General features: G+C 41.0%; 1 protein-coding gene across 1 annotated transcript in view; it reads left to right on the forward strand.

Moving 5' to 3' along the window:
- Positions 1-3,409: 3,409 nt before the first annotated feature.
- Positions 3,410-18,997, forward strand: part of LOC311233493 (dual specificity protein kinase CLK4-like) — a gene marked incomplete at both ends in the record, with an annotated part of 32,460 nt that continues 16,872 nt past the window's right edge. Inside the window, 3 exons of the mRNA XM_084320460.1 lie at positions 3,410-3,437; positions 6,075-6,141; positions 17,332-17,448. Coding sequence (XP_084176586.1) covers positions 3,410-3,437; positions 6,075-6,141; positions 17,332-17,448 — 212 coding nt within the window. The remainder of the gene's footprint in view (positions 3,438-6,074; positions 6,142-17,331; positions 17,449-18,997) is intronic.

Raw genomic sequence — 18,997 nt, forward strand, 5'->3', positions numbered from 1 at the left:
CTCACTTCCCATCTATCTCACTGGCCGGTGAGTCAAAAAGTTAATTTCGCTCCCTGTTCACACTAATAAAACAAATTATCTATTGGCATTGGTGTGACATCACGTCCAGGAAATAACTAACGTTAATTAATAGTTGTTGTTGTCGTCGTCGGAAATGTATAATAATCACTAGATACATTCAGTGCTGGATTTAACTACATGGATTTATGGACACACATTCATGGTAAGTTCAAGCCTGGACCACAAATCTTCTGAAAAGGTTAGCGCGACATGCAACGGCTCTTCCAATTCGTTCTACCGGCAGCAAAGAAAAGTGAGTCTCAGCCTCTACGTTATGATATTATTTATGATATGAAAATGTAATTGTAGTGCTGTCAGACCCGGATAGATTTCTTCTCTGGGTGCTTCGTTTACATGTTAAAATCACAACGATTTTGCCCCCACACCTCTTACAGTATCAGTTTGCAAGTTTGGTTATATACTGTAGTTACTGAAACTAAGTGAATATGGCACAGCCCCACCTAGAAAATATTTCACCAGCCGCCACTGCGATCGACCATGATATCCTAATAAATCATCTAAAAAAGTTTGTTGGTCTTCCTGACTATGTATTAAACTGGTTCAGAACATATAACGTATCTCTTCACCTTCGTCGTTTAATACACTCTGCTGCTTGGACTCATTGCAGCCAGATTGTGATAGTTGTACTCTAGATAATTATTTTATTGCTCTGCATTATTGCACTATTTAGTCTGTTTTATGCAAATTATGTAAATGATAGGTATTTTATTGCACTGCTTTTATTCTGTTTAGACTTTATTCACTGCTCTTATTCCTAAATTTTTATACTCATTCTATGCCTGCTGCCTGGCTGGGCCTGCCACCATGATGATGGTCTACAGAGCAGTCAGCGAAGGAAGAGGAGTGGGAGTGTTGAGGATGATGAAGACAGTGACCTGGTCTATCACAACGGTCTCGTACTGAAAGACAGATGTATTCAACACCAAACTTTACCATGATTTATTTTTGATTGTATTATTATTATTTAAAAAGTATTCTGTACACTAAGGTACCTCATACATTCTTGATATTGATAACCTCTATGTGTGTTTAATACTGTCATTATTGTTATTATGGAGGAATCATTTTGGTTGCCCCAAACAATAGCTTAGTTCACACCTAGGTGAGAGGTCAAGGACTACAGCCCCCACCCATCTCTCTACTTAAAAAAAAGCCTCCCATAACTGTTCTGTTGGTGGTTCCCAGCCTCCCACCCTAACTGTTATGTTGGTTCCCAGCCTCCCCTAACTGTTATGTTGGTTCCCAGCCTCCCCTAACTGTTATGTTGGTTCCCAGCCAGAGGTGCAGTGCTCATGCCACGCGGTACCACACCGTTCCATCACTTTTCTGAGCAGAAGCACGGGCACGCACATGCATGCGCGTGCACACAAAAATGCGTTCACAACTTTCACTCGACTCGTCGTGCCCTGCGCCAAGTACCGGTACTTATCTAGCTATACTTGTATTTGCATAACAATAGCATAACAAAGAACGAGAAGAGCCAAACCAAAATACAAGCCCTGTGGGGGTTTGCTTGAGCTGTGGAGCTCTCACTATGTGACTTAATGGTCCCGACTGGAAGGATGAGACATTGTGCTTCAGAAGGAAACTGTCCTTCTGTAAACTGTAAGTTACATTGTTAATTTAGTTTGTATTAACTTTTCTAGTTTAAGGCGAGACAGCACCCCCAGAATTGCCTTTTTGCTTTTTTTTTTGACGATATTGAGATTTTGTTATATTTAGCTTCCTAAACATGTCTTATATGAAACTAGTGACAATAAAATGTCAATAACACACATTTAGTTGTTTATTTGACTTCATTTTGCCTGATTGCATCCATAAATGTGCACATATTTAAGTCTATGGAGATGTTTACCTTCTTTGCAGGGCTATAACTTTTTAAATTGTATTGCTAAATTGACATTACTATAGCCCATTCAACATCGATTATCTATCGTTCAGGATGTAGGAACGTTTAACTTTTTTTTTTTTTTTAAACTTTATTTTTTAGTGTTTATCGCTTTTCTGGTCAAGCATGAAACGGGAGAGAGAGCAGGGGGGAGACATTCGGCAAATGACGGCGAGTCCGGGAATCGAACTCGGAGTCAACCAGATCCGTGAAGCAGCACGGAGTCCCGCGACGCAGCGCGGTAACATGGTGTGCTACTGGAGCACCCCACGTTTTACTTTTTCATTCACACATTCATACGAAAATACCGTCTATAGAGTATAAATATGTTTTTATCGTTTTCTGCAGTAATTCCTAGAACGTGAGATATAGGCATAAATGCATATATTAGATTATCAAATGCCGTTTGATACCGATCGTCAACTGTACATGGTCCTAAACGTTATGACTGATCATGCGTGGGTGATGGGGGGGGGGGTCGTTTATAATTCCGTGATCGTCGTTAAATGCTTCATGTTGTATGGGTGATATATAGATCAGAGCAGTTTGTATGGATAATAATAAACAAAAACGCTGAAACTCACGGCAGCTTCCTCTTAGCGTTGGGCGATGATACTGGAGCAAACAGATCCCAGTTATGTGATGGGGATCGAGGCGATCCATTTCCGGTTTGTATGATAATAATAACAGCCAAAATCATGTGGATTATTGAGTTATGGCAGCGATCCATATCCATGGTATGTGGCTAGAGTCCTGGGATGATAAACGAGTGGCCGGACGGATTTAGGGGACAGACCGAGCTCCAACGGGCATATCCGGTTTGGCAACTCGCCGATCAGCCACCAGGTGGCAGTATTGAAGCGTTGCAGAGTTGTGCCGGCGCAGACAGCATCAGACAAGGATCTGTGAGTGAAATATGAATACCATGGCGAAAATATGAAATATGATCAGAATAACGTTGTACGCCGTGATCTGGCAGAATTCGCATGAACTTGAAACCCGTTCTATGACGTTATTGGCGGAGAAAGTGTTAACACATTGGCGCCCATGCAGCCACAAGTTTATACAGGTTTCGAATCCATGCGTTGTGGACAGGATCACGTATAAAGCCGTGGCAAGTTGTTATTGCTTTTATTGCATTTTAATAACCGGGTCAAGGTCGCGGAGCGGCACTGTATATATTCCCTAGTCTGTGAAATCGAGAACTTGCAATACCGGCCAGATCCTCTTAGGGGCGCCATTGCGCTACTGCAATGTGCCCAGTGGGCGAATGGATGACTTTTTTTTTTCTTACAATGGAGAATTTTAGTACCCGGATCATGGATCTACAGCCTGTAGCGTGGATTACGTTTCGAATCGCAAATTTCACCATGGAATAAGGGGATTTATCATCAGCCAATAGACATATCGATCTACCAGATGCCAATCGATAACGGGTAAATGCTCGGTGGTATCCCACCGACTCACGGTAAGACCCTTTTCATCTAAATTACAGCCGGATCAGAGCTTGCTGTGAGACGCAACTAGCCGATCAGCGAATGTGGCTAGTTACACGGACACTGTTATTGGTAATCAATCATAATAAACGACGTCCCCCGCCCCCCCCTTTCATGCATACATGCTTTGGGACAGCCCCGATGATATGCAGTTTGAGTTATTTCTTTAGCATATGTAAAACGGAAATGCCGTTGAATATAACGTTAGCAGCTATTAGCCCTATAAATAGCATTCCAGAAAAAATCCGAGACAAAATCCGCTATAATGCTCATATTCACTGCGCTATAAAATGACAACCTATTGATGCATTTTTTTTTCTTTATGCCATTTTGAATGGACGGTTTATAAACTCAATTGACAATGAGAATGGACAGATAGCAATACTATAAAGTATATATATAGCTGTACAAAAAGACACCGGCGGTCTGTTTACAAAAGCTGGTCCTCAACCACTATATTAGACGCATCACAGCGGTCGCCAATGTGTTAATGTGGAAGTGCCTCATATGCATATATAAACATAAAATTCAGAAAACTTGCAATATTAATATTAATATATTAATATTAATTAATGCTTGTATATCTTATCGTGTGTTGTCATGTTTGTTTATATGTTTGTTTAAAAAATAATAAAAAAATTAAATACAGAAAACTTGCAATATATTTTTTCTTAGTTCATATGTACATAACAAACTGGGAAAGTCTCATAGTGATATCTATTCAAAAATGTGTTTGCCTATTAGAGGGTACTACACTTACTACACTGTTACTACACTGTTTGTAGCCTGTGTGTAGTTCTGTTCAGTTCAATAACATCATTATTATTATTATTATTATTATTATTATTATTATTATTATTATTATTATTATTATTATTATTATTATTATTATTATTATTATTATTATTATTATTATTATTATTATTATTATTATTATTATTATTATTATTATTATTATTATTATTATTATTATTATTATTATTATTATTATTATTATTATTATTATTCAGTTATCAGGCATGTGTTTAGGTTATCCATTACTAATGGTTTGATTGGGTGTTGTGTTTGTAAATAGCTGTTTCAAATAAAAATGTATGGCATTTTACAATACAAAACTTTGAGGTAGTTTTCTGAAAAACTAGTTGTATGCATTTTACTTACACATAAAGAGTTGTAACTCCATTTCCCTACACACCAAACTTTCCACATTTCTTCCCATCCATATGCTTCTTTCTATAGAAAGGTTTGTTGATATATATCATTCATAGCCGGGTTTATAGTTTGTTTTATACCAAAACTGGGGGAAAATCGTTTTTTTTTATGACAGTAGACAGTATTTCCTGATGTATGGGCTTATAAGAGGACATAGCCACAAAGTATTTCTATACAAAGTTTCGTTTTGAATGTATCAACTAAATGAAACCAAGTTTTTGAATCTGGCATTATCCATTTTGGTGATGCGAGTCTTGGCGATACATGCAAATATGTGCATATTTAATGGAGGAAGTGCCTCATTTGCATATATAAACATAAAATTCTGAAAACTTGTAATATATTTTTTCTTAGTTTATATGTACATAACACACTGGGAAAGTTCCATAGTGATATCTATTCAAATATTTGTTTTCCCTATTAGGGGGTGCTGTCTCACCTCAAGTTAATTCAATTAAAGAAATTGTAACTACAATATTGTATCTACAATTACATTTAAAACATTGTTTGTTTTTCAACCATATCTGTTGACAATATAATTTCTTTATATATTGAATGCTACATCCTGCTACCTTTTTCAGCTTCTCTATTTCAAGGCAATTACAAAAACTAAACTAAAACTAGTAATTTCCTATACAAACATGTTTCCTACTATTTATGCATAATAATCATCTGTTCTGTGCGCACGCGAGGGAACATGTATGCGCATGCGCGCGCATTAATGCCTGCGGGAGCGTGCATGCATGTGACGTCATTATAAACAGAGTACAGGCACTTCTGAAATTACCACTGCACCCCTGTTCCCAGCCTCCCCTAACTGTTCTGTTGGTTCCCAGCCTCCCCTAACTTTTCTGTTGGTCCCCAGCCTCCCACCCTAACTGTTCTGTTGGTTCCCAGCCTCCCCTAACTGTTCTGTTGGTTCCCAGCCTCCCCAACTGTTCTGTTGGTTCCCAGCTTCCCACCCTAACTGTTCTCCCCCGCTAAAATGTATACTAATTTTGATTCACCTGAATCCTGACATCCTGACATCAGAAACCATAAATATCTGCACAGCGTTGCTATTTCCAAGCATTCCTTTTCATCTCTACTAAGTAAGAATGATGTTTTTCAGTGTTGCCTTCCTGTAATGCTGCCAATAGGTGTATAGCTAGCTACATCGGGACTGTGTTAGTCTAGAATGTGGTCTCCTTGACTATCCTACATCACTGACTGGCTTCCGTCTGTCTGTCTGTCTCTGTCTCTGTCTCTGTCTCTGTCTCTGTCTCTGTCTCTGTCTCTGTCTCTGTCTCTGTCTCTGTCTCTCTGTCTCTGTCTCTGTCTCTCTGTCTCTCTGTCTCTCTGTCTCTCTGTCTCTCTCTCTCTCTCTCTCTCTCTCTCTCTCTCTCTCTCTCTCTCAGATGAGGTGGTGTCCACTCTGGGAGAGGGAGCCTATGGTAAAGTGGTGGAGTGTATCGACAGAGACAAGTAAGTCTCAGCTTCCTAGTGTAAACTGTTATGATAAGCACATATGAATCATGTGTAAATAAACTATAACCAGGCATAGGCCTACTGTTCATTGCTATTGCTATATAAATCCAAGCCATCATTGACCTGTCTGAGGCATTCTAATGAGTAGGCTTGTTTCAGTTGCTTTTGTAAAAATGCTTGTCAGTGGTTCTTGAATTACCACTCAAATAGGATTCACTGCTGATTCCATACAGACAGTAGTTACTTACTTTATATGATCTGTAATAAATAACACTAGTGGTTTTTCTGTTAATAATAGCAATGTACAGTGTCATGTCCACTGATTGACATTGTAGGTAACAGTTTAGCAGCATCCCTACACCTTCACCCTCATTGAGATGCAGGGTTCTATCAATATGCAAATTGATAACAAGCACCTATTGATATTTACCAGGAAGTCCAAGTCGGCAGCTTACATTCTTTCAAGACACATCAATATCTACTCAGCTTTCTCTGTAGCTGAAGATAAAGGTGTCAAGTTACCACTTATTTCATTAACATGCACTTCAGACACTTTAACACTTTAACTGCCGGGAAACGCTTTACAGCATCATTCCCGGCCATGCTCAAGTTGCCGAAGGACGCTTTACAGCGTCTTTAATATCAATATTTCAAAAATCTGTGATCGGATTCATATTTCCCCTCCGCTGGCCTGAAATCCACCAGGAGGACCCACTGAGCTCTCTGGCGGTTCAGGAGCGCCATCTGGTGGCCGATCGGCGCAATCGCCAAACAGGAAGTGCTATGGAGGTTGTGCTGGTCGGCCATATTACTTCCGGGCACTCGGTTTGGCTGCCGGCACTCTGGCTCGTCACAATATAATAGCGATCCATTGCCAATAACTCGATAAACAACATGATTTGGACATATATAGTATTATACAAGCTGGAAATGGTTCATCAGGATAAACATCCCATAATCGAAAACGGTCTACACCACGCTGATCGTCCAACGGCGCGAGGAAGATCCGGTGAGATTCAGCGTTATTCTTGAACGTGTTCCATATAAACTGTTATGATGAACATATGACCCACACTAGATGAATGATATAACGCTGCCCACGGAATTATAAACGATCCCCCGCCCATCCGGTCATCATCAGATCATACGTAGATCATTCTAGAAGTACGTCCAATTGAAATTTTTTATATCGCCCCGATTGCCATCAAACTGTATTTCATCATCAATATAATGCATTTGGGGCTATAGATCACGTTCTGGAGAAAGCTGCAGAAAGAGATGAAAACATACTTATACATTAGACCATACTTTACTATGAATATGTGAATGAAAAAGTTTAACGTTGCTACACAATGAACAATACATATAGGACTTTGAATGGGCCCTAATAATGGCAATGTAGCAATATAATTTAAAAAGTTATAGCCATGCAAAGAAGGGGTACTTATCCATAGACAAATAGAGCTGGCAACCCATGGTATAGCATGAATTTAACCTCCGTCACCCATAGTGTTAAAGGAACATGCCAACTTTTTGGGAAATTCATCAAAGTCATGTCTCCTAGAGTTAATAACAATCTGTAGAGTCAAAGTCATGTCTCCTAGAGTTAATAACAATCTGCATAGTCAAAGTCATGTCTCCTAGAGTTAATAACAATCTGTATAGTTAAAGCCATGTCTCTTCTCTACTGACTCTAAACATGCAGGTATTTTTCTGCCTGTTCCCTTGTCTCTGGTGTAGAGGTTGGGAGGCTTGTCTCTGGTGTAGAGGTTGGGAGGCTTGTCTCTGGTGTAGAGGTTGGAAGGCTTGTCTCTGGTGTAGAGGTTGGGAGGCTTGTCTCTGGTGTAGAGGTTGGGAGGCTTGTCTCTGGTGTAGAGGTTGGGAGGCTTGTCTCTGGTGTAGAGGTTGGGAGGCTTGTCTCTGGTGTAGAGGTTGGGAGGCTTGTCTCTGGTGTAGAGGTTGGGAGGCTTGTCTCTGGTGTAGAGGCTTGGAGGCTTGTCTCTGGTGTGGAGGTTGGGAGGCTTGTCTCTGGTGTAGAGGTTTGGAGGCTTGTCTCTGGTGTAGAGGTTGGGAGGCTTGTCTCTGGTGTAGAGGTTGGAAGGCTTGTCTCTGGTGTAGAGGTTGGGAGGCTTGTCTCTGGTGTAGAGGTTGGGAGGCTTGTCTCTGGTGTAGAGGTTGGGAGGCTTGTCTCTGGTGTAGAGGTTGGGAGGCTTGTCTCTGGTGTAGAGGTTGGGAGGCTTGTCTCTGGTGTAGAGGTTGGGAGGCTTGTCTCTGGTGTAGAGGTTGGGAGGCTTGTCTCTGGTGTAGAGGCTTGGAGGCTTGTCTCTGGTGTGGAGGTTGGGAGGCTTGTCTCTGGTGTAGAGGTTTGGAGGCTTGTCTCTGGTGTAGAGGTTTGGAGGCTTGTCTCTGGTGTAGAGGTTGGGAGGCTTGTCTCTGGTGTGGAGGTTTGGAGGCTTGTCTCTGGTGTAGAGGTTGGGAGGCTTGTCTCTGGTGTAGAGGTTGGGAGGCTTGTCTCTGGTGTAGAGGTTGGGAGACTTGTCTCTGGTGTAGAGGTTGGGAGGCTTGTCTCTGGTGTAGAGGTTGGGAGGCTTGTCTCTGGTGTAGAGTTTGGGAGGCTGTTCCCTTGTCTCTGGTGTAGAGGTTGGGAGGCTGGAGCTAGGAAGTCCTGAGAAGGTCGGGGCTCTGCCTCTTCCCAGATGTCACAATATATAGTGTTGAATATAAATAATATATTGTAACTGGAGTGGAAATCATCTTGAGGCTTTTAAAGATGTAGACCAGAGGATTTAAAGATCTTAACGATGTAGACCAGTGGATTAAAAGATGCAGACCAGAGGATTTAAAGATATAGACCAGATGATTTAAAGATATAGACCTTAACACATTGACTGCCGTTCACGTAGATCTACGTTTCTGTTTAGTTATTTCTTTTATTCGCTATTGCCATTCATAATCGATCGAGGCACCTTGTGCATGCTGTCCTGAATGTGTCTGAGATCGCAGATGGCCAATACCACCGCCTAACACCTTGCGGCCGGTATTGCACATCATTGGAATCCCTCTGGCTTGGGCTGTGCATCAGTCTAAGAAGTCCGGTCTGGGTTTTCCTTCTTGGGCATGGGTAACGTTATAACACACGGATTGGGGACACTGGAGCACCGTGGATTCATGTGTTTTGGTGGATAAACGTTGGACACACGACACAATCAATATTTGGAATGGCGATCAGATAATTGGATTATTCTTTTTGCAATACATCATAGACGAGGTAAGGACTCTGTTACCAATCTTGCGTTGATCCAATCTTGCGTTTTTTCGCAGCGATCACAGCATGTGTGTGTGTGTGTGTGTGCGTGCCGTTGGCTGCGGTCAAAGAACGGAGGGGCGGCTTTTCCTCCCCCGCTTTCGTGCATGCATGATGAAACATAATACCGATAATCTAGCATTTATTTCAGAATGATTCATAAATCAGGCGAGAAATGGCATGATTTCTACGGGAATGCATTGAAGCCAGGCCCGGACTGGCCATCGGGAGCACCGGGAGTTTTCCCGGTGGCCTGGCCTGCACAGATAAAAAATAAATAATAAAAAAAAAAAAAAAAATTATATATTTTTTTTTATAATTTTTTTTTTTTTGCCAGGCCATTGTTTCTAGTTGTGGCGGCGGTGCGGCGCGATAGTTAGATAACCTAGGTGGGTGGGGAACAACCAGGATTTCACTGTCTGCGACAGAGTTGGAGAACTATCTGACTCTCTCCCTCGGATCACACACACACAATGGAGCCGTGCTGCCGCTTGTGATTGGTGGAGGTGGGACCAGGCGATACAACTGATTGACAGTGGAGGCGGCGAATGGAATGGCAGATGGCACTCTGCAGAATACTGTAACAGCCAGGCAGTGAGCCAGGTAGTTTTGTAATAATGAAAGGTCTGTTATTTAATGTTTGTGTAAGGGCTATTTTCACTGTTGATGGGTAGTGCATCAGTCAAGTGAATATGGTATTGTGCTCTTGCTCTGTTTGAATAGGTGGAGAGAGTGGTTAACTGTATTATAATAGTAAATAGACAAATATGTTGTGCTCTTGCTTTTTTCTTTTTGAAGGTGGAGAGAGTAGCATTGCTAGTGCCACAACAGTTTTATTTGAGGTTCATAACAGTACATTGTACTAAGCAATTGTTGGCTCATTAGTTTGTGATTCACATGCACTAAGATTCACCAGAATGCAGGAAATTAAGTCTTTGTAACAAAAAAAATCCTGGTGGGGGACCCCCAGACCCCCCGCTTAAAAAGTGGCCTGACTGGGGCTATATTTCGCGCTATATCTCCCGGTATGAATTATTTCCCCAGTCCGGCCCTGATTGAAGCTTTGTTTGCTGGAGTTTCTTGGGATTAGACAGGATCACTCTAAAACTATACTCATATTCACCACCCTTTGCCCTTAACCGTAGTACACGCCAAGGCTGCCCATTATCTACTTTACTCTTTGCCATTGCAATCGAACCCCTCACCATTAGCATTAGAAACCACCCTTCCATTACACCTGTGAAACTAGGTGGAATTGAGCACTACATTTCTTTATACGCAGACGATGTGATTGTTTACCTGTCACACCCAGAAGAATCTCTACCGCCTTTATTAGACCTTGTTGTACACTATAAACTGTCAAAAGAGTGAATTTATGCCACTTACTGACGGCCTGAATTCAGGATTCCTCCAGAACCTGCCCTTTAGAATTACAGATAAAATTGACTATCTTGAAGTTGTTATTCCTAGGAATCACAAACTCCTGTATAAATTAAACTATGAACCAATGTTAGAGAAATTGAAATGTAATGTAGAGAAATGGAGAATTCTCCCATTGTCTATGATAGGCCGTATTAATGCAATAAAAATGGTCACTCTACCCAGATTTCTATATCTGTTCCAGAACCTGCCAATTCTTTTAACAAAAGCATTTTTAAGTCCCTTGACACTCTTATTATGCCTTTCATTTGGGGATACAAAATACACCGTATTTCCAAAAAACACCTGTGCAAGCCTACAAATATGGGAGGTCTTGCCTTACCCATGTTTCAACACTACTACTGGGCAGCCAATGCAAGAGCTCTGGTCTACTGGCAGGACTCATACCCTGGTAAGACCACCACTACCACCCCTGCATGGCTGGCCATAGAACAGAATGCTAGTAGTATCTCTCTCCCAGCACTTCTCTTTGCAACAAAAAGATCCCTTGGGGCCGCTATAAGAGACAACTTTATGATAAAGAACTCGTTGAAAATATGGTACCAGATCAGAAAAGTTTTAAATTACCAGAGATGTCGGTCTGTACGCCCATCTGTCTTAACCATGCTTTCCCCCCTTCACAATCAGACCAAATATTTTTTCAAATGGAAGGAAAAAGGAATAGTCTATATAGAAAACCTTTACATAGATGGTCATTTTGCCTCATTTTCCCAACTCCACCATAAATATGAGCTCCCCCCCACTCATTTCTTTCAATATTTACAAATTAGGAACTATGTTCGTTTAAATATTCCAAATTTTGAAACGTATACACCAATTGCTGTGATATACTCCCTCATGACTACAGAGCCAATACCAGATAAAGGCCTGGGCCCTCATTCATCAATGTGTGCGTAGAACATGTTCTATTTCCACACGTAAGCACGGAATGTAGAACCAGTGTACGCACAGGGAAGTCGGGATTCATCACACGTGCGTACGCAGGCTCTACGCACACCTGTCATGATGAATCCCACCTTGGCTCTGCGCCGAGGCTCGTGCACACCTTCACGTATTTGCATACCAGAAACGCCCCGATTAACCATATACGGTAATGGAATACACCCATGAAATGTGGAAAAATGGACTAAGCCGAGGGAAGCGTGTCATGAGACAGGCTGACAGACGTGTACACTTACGGTGATGTCGGATATGATATCTATTAACCATTGCTGCCTGGGCAGCGCAAACACTAATAAATACCGCGCTGGAATATGACTGCCTTTTCCCGTGTTGTTTGATTAATACCCAGGGATTAAAGTTCTCCTCAATTTTATTCCAAATCGCGATGGATCTCCCGTCAATTTTCTACCTGCTGCATATGATTTCTAGAGGCATACTACAATCTATTTTGATGTCAGTATTGGGTAGCCTATATAAACAATAATACGAGAGCATATACAAGAACAATGAATCTCACTGCATGTATGATGTAGCCTGCCTTTCAATACATGAACTTGAATTCCATCATGTTTGTGTGCGGGACTCACAAGGCTGTTGTCACAATGGGTGGTACCGGTACGCAGTAATAATAACAGTCCACACAATATCACGATCCATGCCATAGCCTATGTTCTATTAGGACATGATCTGTGACGACAAATGTTCTAGAATGTTTGATTAAGATATCATACTCTGACAGCATGCCTATGATCAACAAAAACGCGAACTTGAATCCCATCATATACATAGTCTGTCCACTATCTGGTGTCATTGCAATGCGTTTTCTATTCTTTCTTATACAGTAAAAAGGGGGATGAACACTATATTCATATGACTTGTATTCTGCTTACAGCTTCGAAATTCCACTTGTTTCGTTTAACGTAAAGCCTTTTAAATATAATCAAAACGTTGCCGTGTTTCTGCGGTCTGCGCAAAATAATAACGAGTTGAGCTTTATGATTTATGATGAATTGAAAATGGGGGACCCTGATGTAAACAAGACGAAAGTCTTTCTCTGGTCTGCATCCCCAATTAACAATTGTATGTACTGAGCTGTACTGTACTGTACCCATTCTGCAATCTGTTAATAAACTTTTCAATCAATCAATCAATCAAGTTACGCGGAGCGCAGTCAGTCAGTAGCCTACACCCCGTATATTCCGATAACGCTATATAAACCATGCTGCATTCATTCTGAGAGAAATATCTATTATTCCAAATGCTATTTATAGGGTTTTGACCATAATTACACTACTGTTGCTATTTTACAATGAACTATAATGAACTACGGTTCGTACAGAACATGCCAGTGTTATTATGCACAGAAGCTCATTTCCTTGTTGTAATAATATATTCTACCACTGGGCGCCAGGTACGCATGGTCTGACCTGTGCGTAGACGTAAGCACGGAGTCAAGTTCAAGTTGAAATTGATGAATCCCACTCTTTGCTTAGAAATGATCGTACGCACAGGGTAAGCACAAATCTGTGCGTAGAACACGTTGATGAATGAGGGCCCTGATATCCAAGTTTGTAGACTCATTTACAGAACACTATATTCCATCCACACAATGCTTGAGGAGGTCCTGGGAGAGAGATATCCAGGTGGACATTCCAATAGACACCTGGGATGAGGGCCTCCGCAGTATCCACTCTTGTTCTATTAATTCCAGACTAACTCCATCAGTTAATTCAATTTAAGGTGATGAATAGACTTCATTATTCTTGTACAAGATTGCACTCAATATACCCCTCAGTCTCACCACTCTGTACCAGATGTAAATCTGCTGAGGGCTCACTGGGTCACAGAACAAGTTACAGGTTGAAAAAACCCTCAGCTCGGAACTAGGCAGAATCTGCATATGGCTCGCTGATAACAAACTATCATTACACATGGGCAAAACAGAGTCCATTCTCTTCGGTTCAAATAACAAACTCAGCAAGACCGACGGCTTCTCAGTTACAGTGGGTGACAATATTGTCACAAGGAAAGATGAAATTACCTACCTGGGTTCCATCCTAGAGGCTAATCTCTCCTGTGACAAAATGGCATCCAATGTAATAAAAAAAGTCAACCAACGAACTCGATTCTTGTACCGGATCTCCTCTCTGGTAAACAAGAACACCCTGAAGACTCTGGCAGGAGCACTCATTCAGGGGTACTACGACTATGCTTGCACCTCATGGTACCAAAGCACCTCAAAGGCGCTAAAAACAAAATTACAAACATCTCAAAACAAACTGGTCAGACTACTGCTTGACCTTACTCCTAGAACCCACCTCACCCCTGCCCACTTCGACAACCTAGGATGGCTTAGAGTAGACGACAGAGTACAACAACTTGCAATGGGCCTGGTCTACAAGATACACTACACGACCAAGGTACCCATGTACATGTCAAAATACTTCCCAAAGGTCAGTGAATACCACGATCACAACACCAGAGGGAGCTCCACAAATCATGTTAAACCCAGATTCGGCTCAAATAAGGGACTAAACACGTTTCGCAATTATGCCACATCAATGTGGAACGCCCTACCCAAAGCTGTAAAGGAATGTGGATCACTACCCACTTTCAAAACCTCTCTCAAGGGACACCTACGGGAGACTGCAATTCAACACTGGCCCCTGTAAATATCCTAACCCAACCCCCTCCAATGTACAGTCATTTACCTAGTATGGCTTTGTCAATAGTTCAATGTACAATTGTGTTTGTTTGTACAGTGTCTCCCCCCCCCCCCCCTCAATGTACAGTGTTACTTGTTTATACAGTGTGCCCCCCGCCCCCCCCCCCCCCCCCCAACCACCTCCAATGTAAATTACCCAGTATGGTTGTCAATATCCCAATGTACCCAACCCCCCCCCACCCAACCTCCTCCAATGTACAGTTTCTACATCAAATGTATATACTCCCTTTTCTTGACTCCTTCTGTATCACAAACAGTACTGTATTTGCAAATCTGGTATGTCATAAATGTATAGATGTAGCAGTACTGACTATCTGTATGTCATGTATGTCATATATGTCTATATGAATTGAAAATGGGGGACCCTGATGGAAACAAGACAAACGTCTTTCTCAGGTCTGCATCCCCTTAACAATTGTATGTATTGAGCCGTACTGTATTGTACCCATTCTGCAATCTGTTAAATAAAGTTTTCATTCATTCATTCATTCATTCATTCATTCATTCATTCATTCATTCATTCATTCATTCATTCATTCTGGTTTTGCCCGAAGCTCCATAGGTTCTGGAGTGAGGTGTTCCAATGCTACTCAAACATCTACACACATGACTTTCCCCCAGACCCAATAGTGGCTATCTTTGGCTGGTCACATACTATGACAACACTCAATTACTCTGAGATACAGACCATACAGTATGGCATGGTAATTGCAAAGAAATGTATTTGAATGCTGTGGAACAAAGAAACTTTTCTAAACCTGGCTGACAGAACTCATTAATATGCTACACATGGAGAGAATACGCTATGAGAACGCAGCGCAACCCAGCAAATTTAAAGACATTTGGCAACCTTTTCTTGACTATCTATCTTAAAACTAACAAACGACTACATACACTGTAGATATCTAAAACAATGTGAACTTATAGAGCACTATTTTTATTTGTTTGTGTTTTGTTTTTGCTATGTGATTGTTGTGTGATGTTTCTTCCCTCGGCTCATTGCTCTATAGGCATCAACTAAAAGGACTCTTGATGACCTGATGGTATTTTGTACAAAGACTATAACTGGACTATGTGGACTGAATATCTATTATAGATATATATTCTCAATATCTGATTTGATATGTCCATGTCTAACACTGGTAAGAGACACGAAGGAGTGACTGGTTGTCTTGTTTTTAGTTTTTGTTTTGTTTTATTTATTTTGGGAGGGGGGAGGGTATATATTTTTTTATTTGTCGCTGTCCTGTCTGCTTTGTTTGTATCTGTTAAAACACTGAATAAAAATAATATCAACATATTCACCACGATATAAAACGTAAATGTATGTATGAAAAAATTATCTGTTTTTTGCATGTTGACTGGAAGAAACTCACTGACAATCGACAACGTTATTAGATCCATAGCTATAATATTTAATATAGTTTTTAGCACTGCAAACACGGCATTCTCCCCATTGAACATAGCACTGGCACTGATGGCCCACAGTGCCCCCTGCTGACTGGCCACTCAAAACTGTGATCGTGTTTGTCGAGCATGTTTTACGTCCGGTAAAACACAAAATTGTGATCGTTAGAAAAACATGTTTCAGGTTCGGTAAAATAGACATAGAATATACCTTACCTTAGCCAGAAGGTATTCCAAAAACAATCATTCCAAGTGATCGCATCGCCATCGCGATTACCAGTTTCGACACACCACACGTTTCGATGGGAAATACGCTTCGGCAACAGAATTTCGAGGCGATCGCTGTGAATCTCTGTTCAAGCAGGAGGAGCCCTTACCAAAAAAATTTATAAAAGGAAAACATGTATCCACTCCAAGCCATTCCAGTTCAAAGGTAGGCGATACTGCTACCTGATATTCGATCGTCATTGCAATTCCAAAGTAGGTAGATGAATCATAGACATCTAGATGGCTCCGGCTGACCGAATAGAACGGGGATCAAAGGAGAAGATCAAAGGATCAAACCCTGAGTATACTCAGGTTTCTGGCGCTCAACCGTTGGCGAGATAACCCGACTATACTCGGGTATGGCCGTGAAAGAGTTAAAGATTTAGACCAGAGGATTTAAAGATGCAGACCAGAGGATTTAAAGATGTAGACCAGATGATTTAAAGATATAGACCTTAAAGATGTAGACCAGAGGATTAAAAGATCTAGACCAGAGGATTTAAAGATATAGACCATAACGATGTGGACCAGTGGATTAAAAGATCTAGACCAGAGGATTTGCCAACACTAGTCCTAAATCATGTAGTTTGAGATTCTTAACTTCCTAAAACATGTAGTTTGAGATTCTTAACTTCCTAAAACATGTAGTTTGAGATTCCTAACTTAACACTGATCCTAAAACATGTTGTTTAAGATTTGAGATTTGATTTTGAGATTTTAAGATCAAATATGTTCTTTGTGTATGCATGCATGTGTTTATATGTGACTGTGTGTGTATGTGTGTGTGTGTCTCTGTGTGTGTGTGTGTGTGTGTGTGTGTGTGTGTGTGTGTGTGTGTGTGTGTGTGTGTGTGTGTGTGTGTGTGTGTGTGTGTGTGTGTGTGTGTGTGTGTGTGTGTGTGTGTGTGTGTGTGTGTGTGTGTGTGTGTGTGTGTGTGTGTGTGTGTGTGTGTGTGTGTGTGTGTGTGTGCGTGCGTGCGTGCGTGCGTGCGTGCGTGCGTGCGTGCGTGCGTGCGTGCGTGCGTGCGTGCGTGGGTGCGTGTGTGTGTGTGCATACGTGCGTGTGTGTGTGCATACGTGCATGTGTGTGTGTGTGCGAGCAGGGCTGATGAGCATGTAGCTGTGAAGATCATGAAGAGTTCCCAGCGGTTCAGGAAAGCAGCCATGTGTGAGATTCAGGTTTTGCAGGAGATCAACAGTCTGGATGATGACCACAGATTGTGAGTCAAATATCACAATACCTATAAATAATAATAATAATAATAATAATAATAATAATAATAATAATAATAATAATAATAATAATAATAATAATAATAATAATAATAATAATAATAATAATAATAATAATAATAATAATAATAATAATAATAATAATAATAATAATAATAATAATAATAATAATAATAAAGATCACAATACCTAACCACATAATATCTATAAATAATATTAATAGATAGCACAATACCTCACCACACAATATCTATAAATAATAATAAGAAATATCACAATTACTAACCACACAATATCTATCAATAATAATTATGACTATCACAATTCCTAACCACACAATATCTATCAATAATAATAATGACTATCACAATTTCTAGCCACACAATATCTATAAACAATAATAATAAAGATCACAAATAGGGTTGGGTACCATTCATTTGAACCAATACTGGTACTTTACTCTCTCTGTAATAACAAAAAAGTAATTTCAGTAGTCCAAACTTCAAATTTCATTTTAACATTGTTATTTATTTAACAATACACACGACACAAACTAAAAAACCATCGCTACCTCCCTCTCCAGTCCAAAACTGTTCCTACAACCATTTTGTATCTATTATTATTTTATTTATGTTTAATATCAACATTGTCTGGCATCCTCAGTAAATACTATCAAACTCCTCTGACCTCTTTCCAAAAACCTGATAAATGGGACAGTATTACACACACACACACACACACACACACACACACACACACACACACACACACACACACACACACACACACACACACACACACACACACACACACACACACACACACACACACACACACACACAGAACGGGAGAATGGCTTATAGCAGACTTAATGATTTTAGAATATTTCAGCTAATGAAGTTAGATGTTTATCAACTATCCAGTTAGTTTTAATAATGTAACGTTTGGCTACTCATTGAACGGAGAGAGAGAGAGAGAGAGAGAGAGAGAGAGAGAGAGAGAGAGAGAGAGAGAGAGAGGAGAGAGAGAGAGAGAGGGGGGGAGAGAGAGAGAGAGACAGAGAGAGACAGAGAGAGAGAGAGATGAGAGAGAAGAGAGAGAGAGAGAGAGAGAGAGAGAGAGAGAGAGAGAGAGAGAGAGAGAGAGAGAGAGAGAGAGAGAGAGAGAGAGAGAGAGAGAGAGAGAGAGAAAGTCGTTAAAGAACCCAGGACGCCTATCGCAAAGTGCTTCCCCGACGTTCCTGGCCAAATTCCCAATCAGGTCTCTGACATCAAGGCCACCTAATCATCCCTTCCCCTTAAATCCCTGTCTCCTGAGCCGTTCAGCCATTGTGTAGTGTGATGTGTGCCTGGTGCCAGTGTATGGCAGCCATTGAGCCTGCATAGCCCAAGGTTGGGTGGCGTGATTACATATGCACGCCGCATTTCTCGGAGACGCTCTCTGATTGGCACTGACTGACGCTCTCTGATTGGCCACTGACGCGTTTGCCCAATCCGTGACGAGCTGTGTCTTTGCCCATTTCCTCGTCAAACAGCC

This window comes from Notolepis coatsorum, assembly GCF_963971535.1.
Source record: "Notolepis coatsorum genome assembly, chromosome: 8".
NCBI lineage: Eukaryota > Metazoa > Chordata > Actinopteri > Aulopiformes > Paralepididae > Notolepis > Notolepis coatsorum.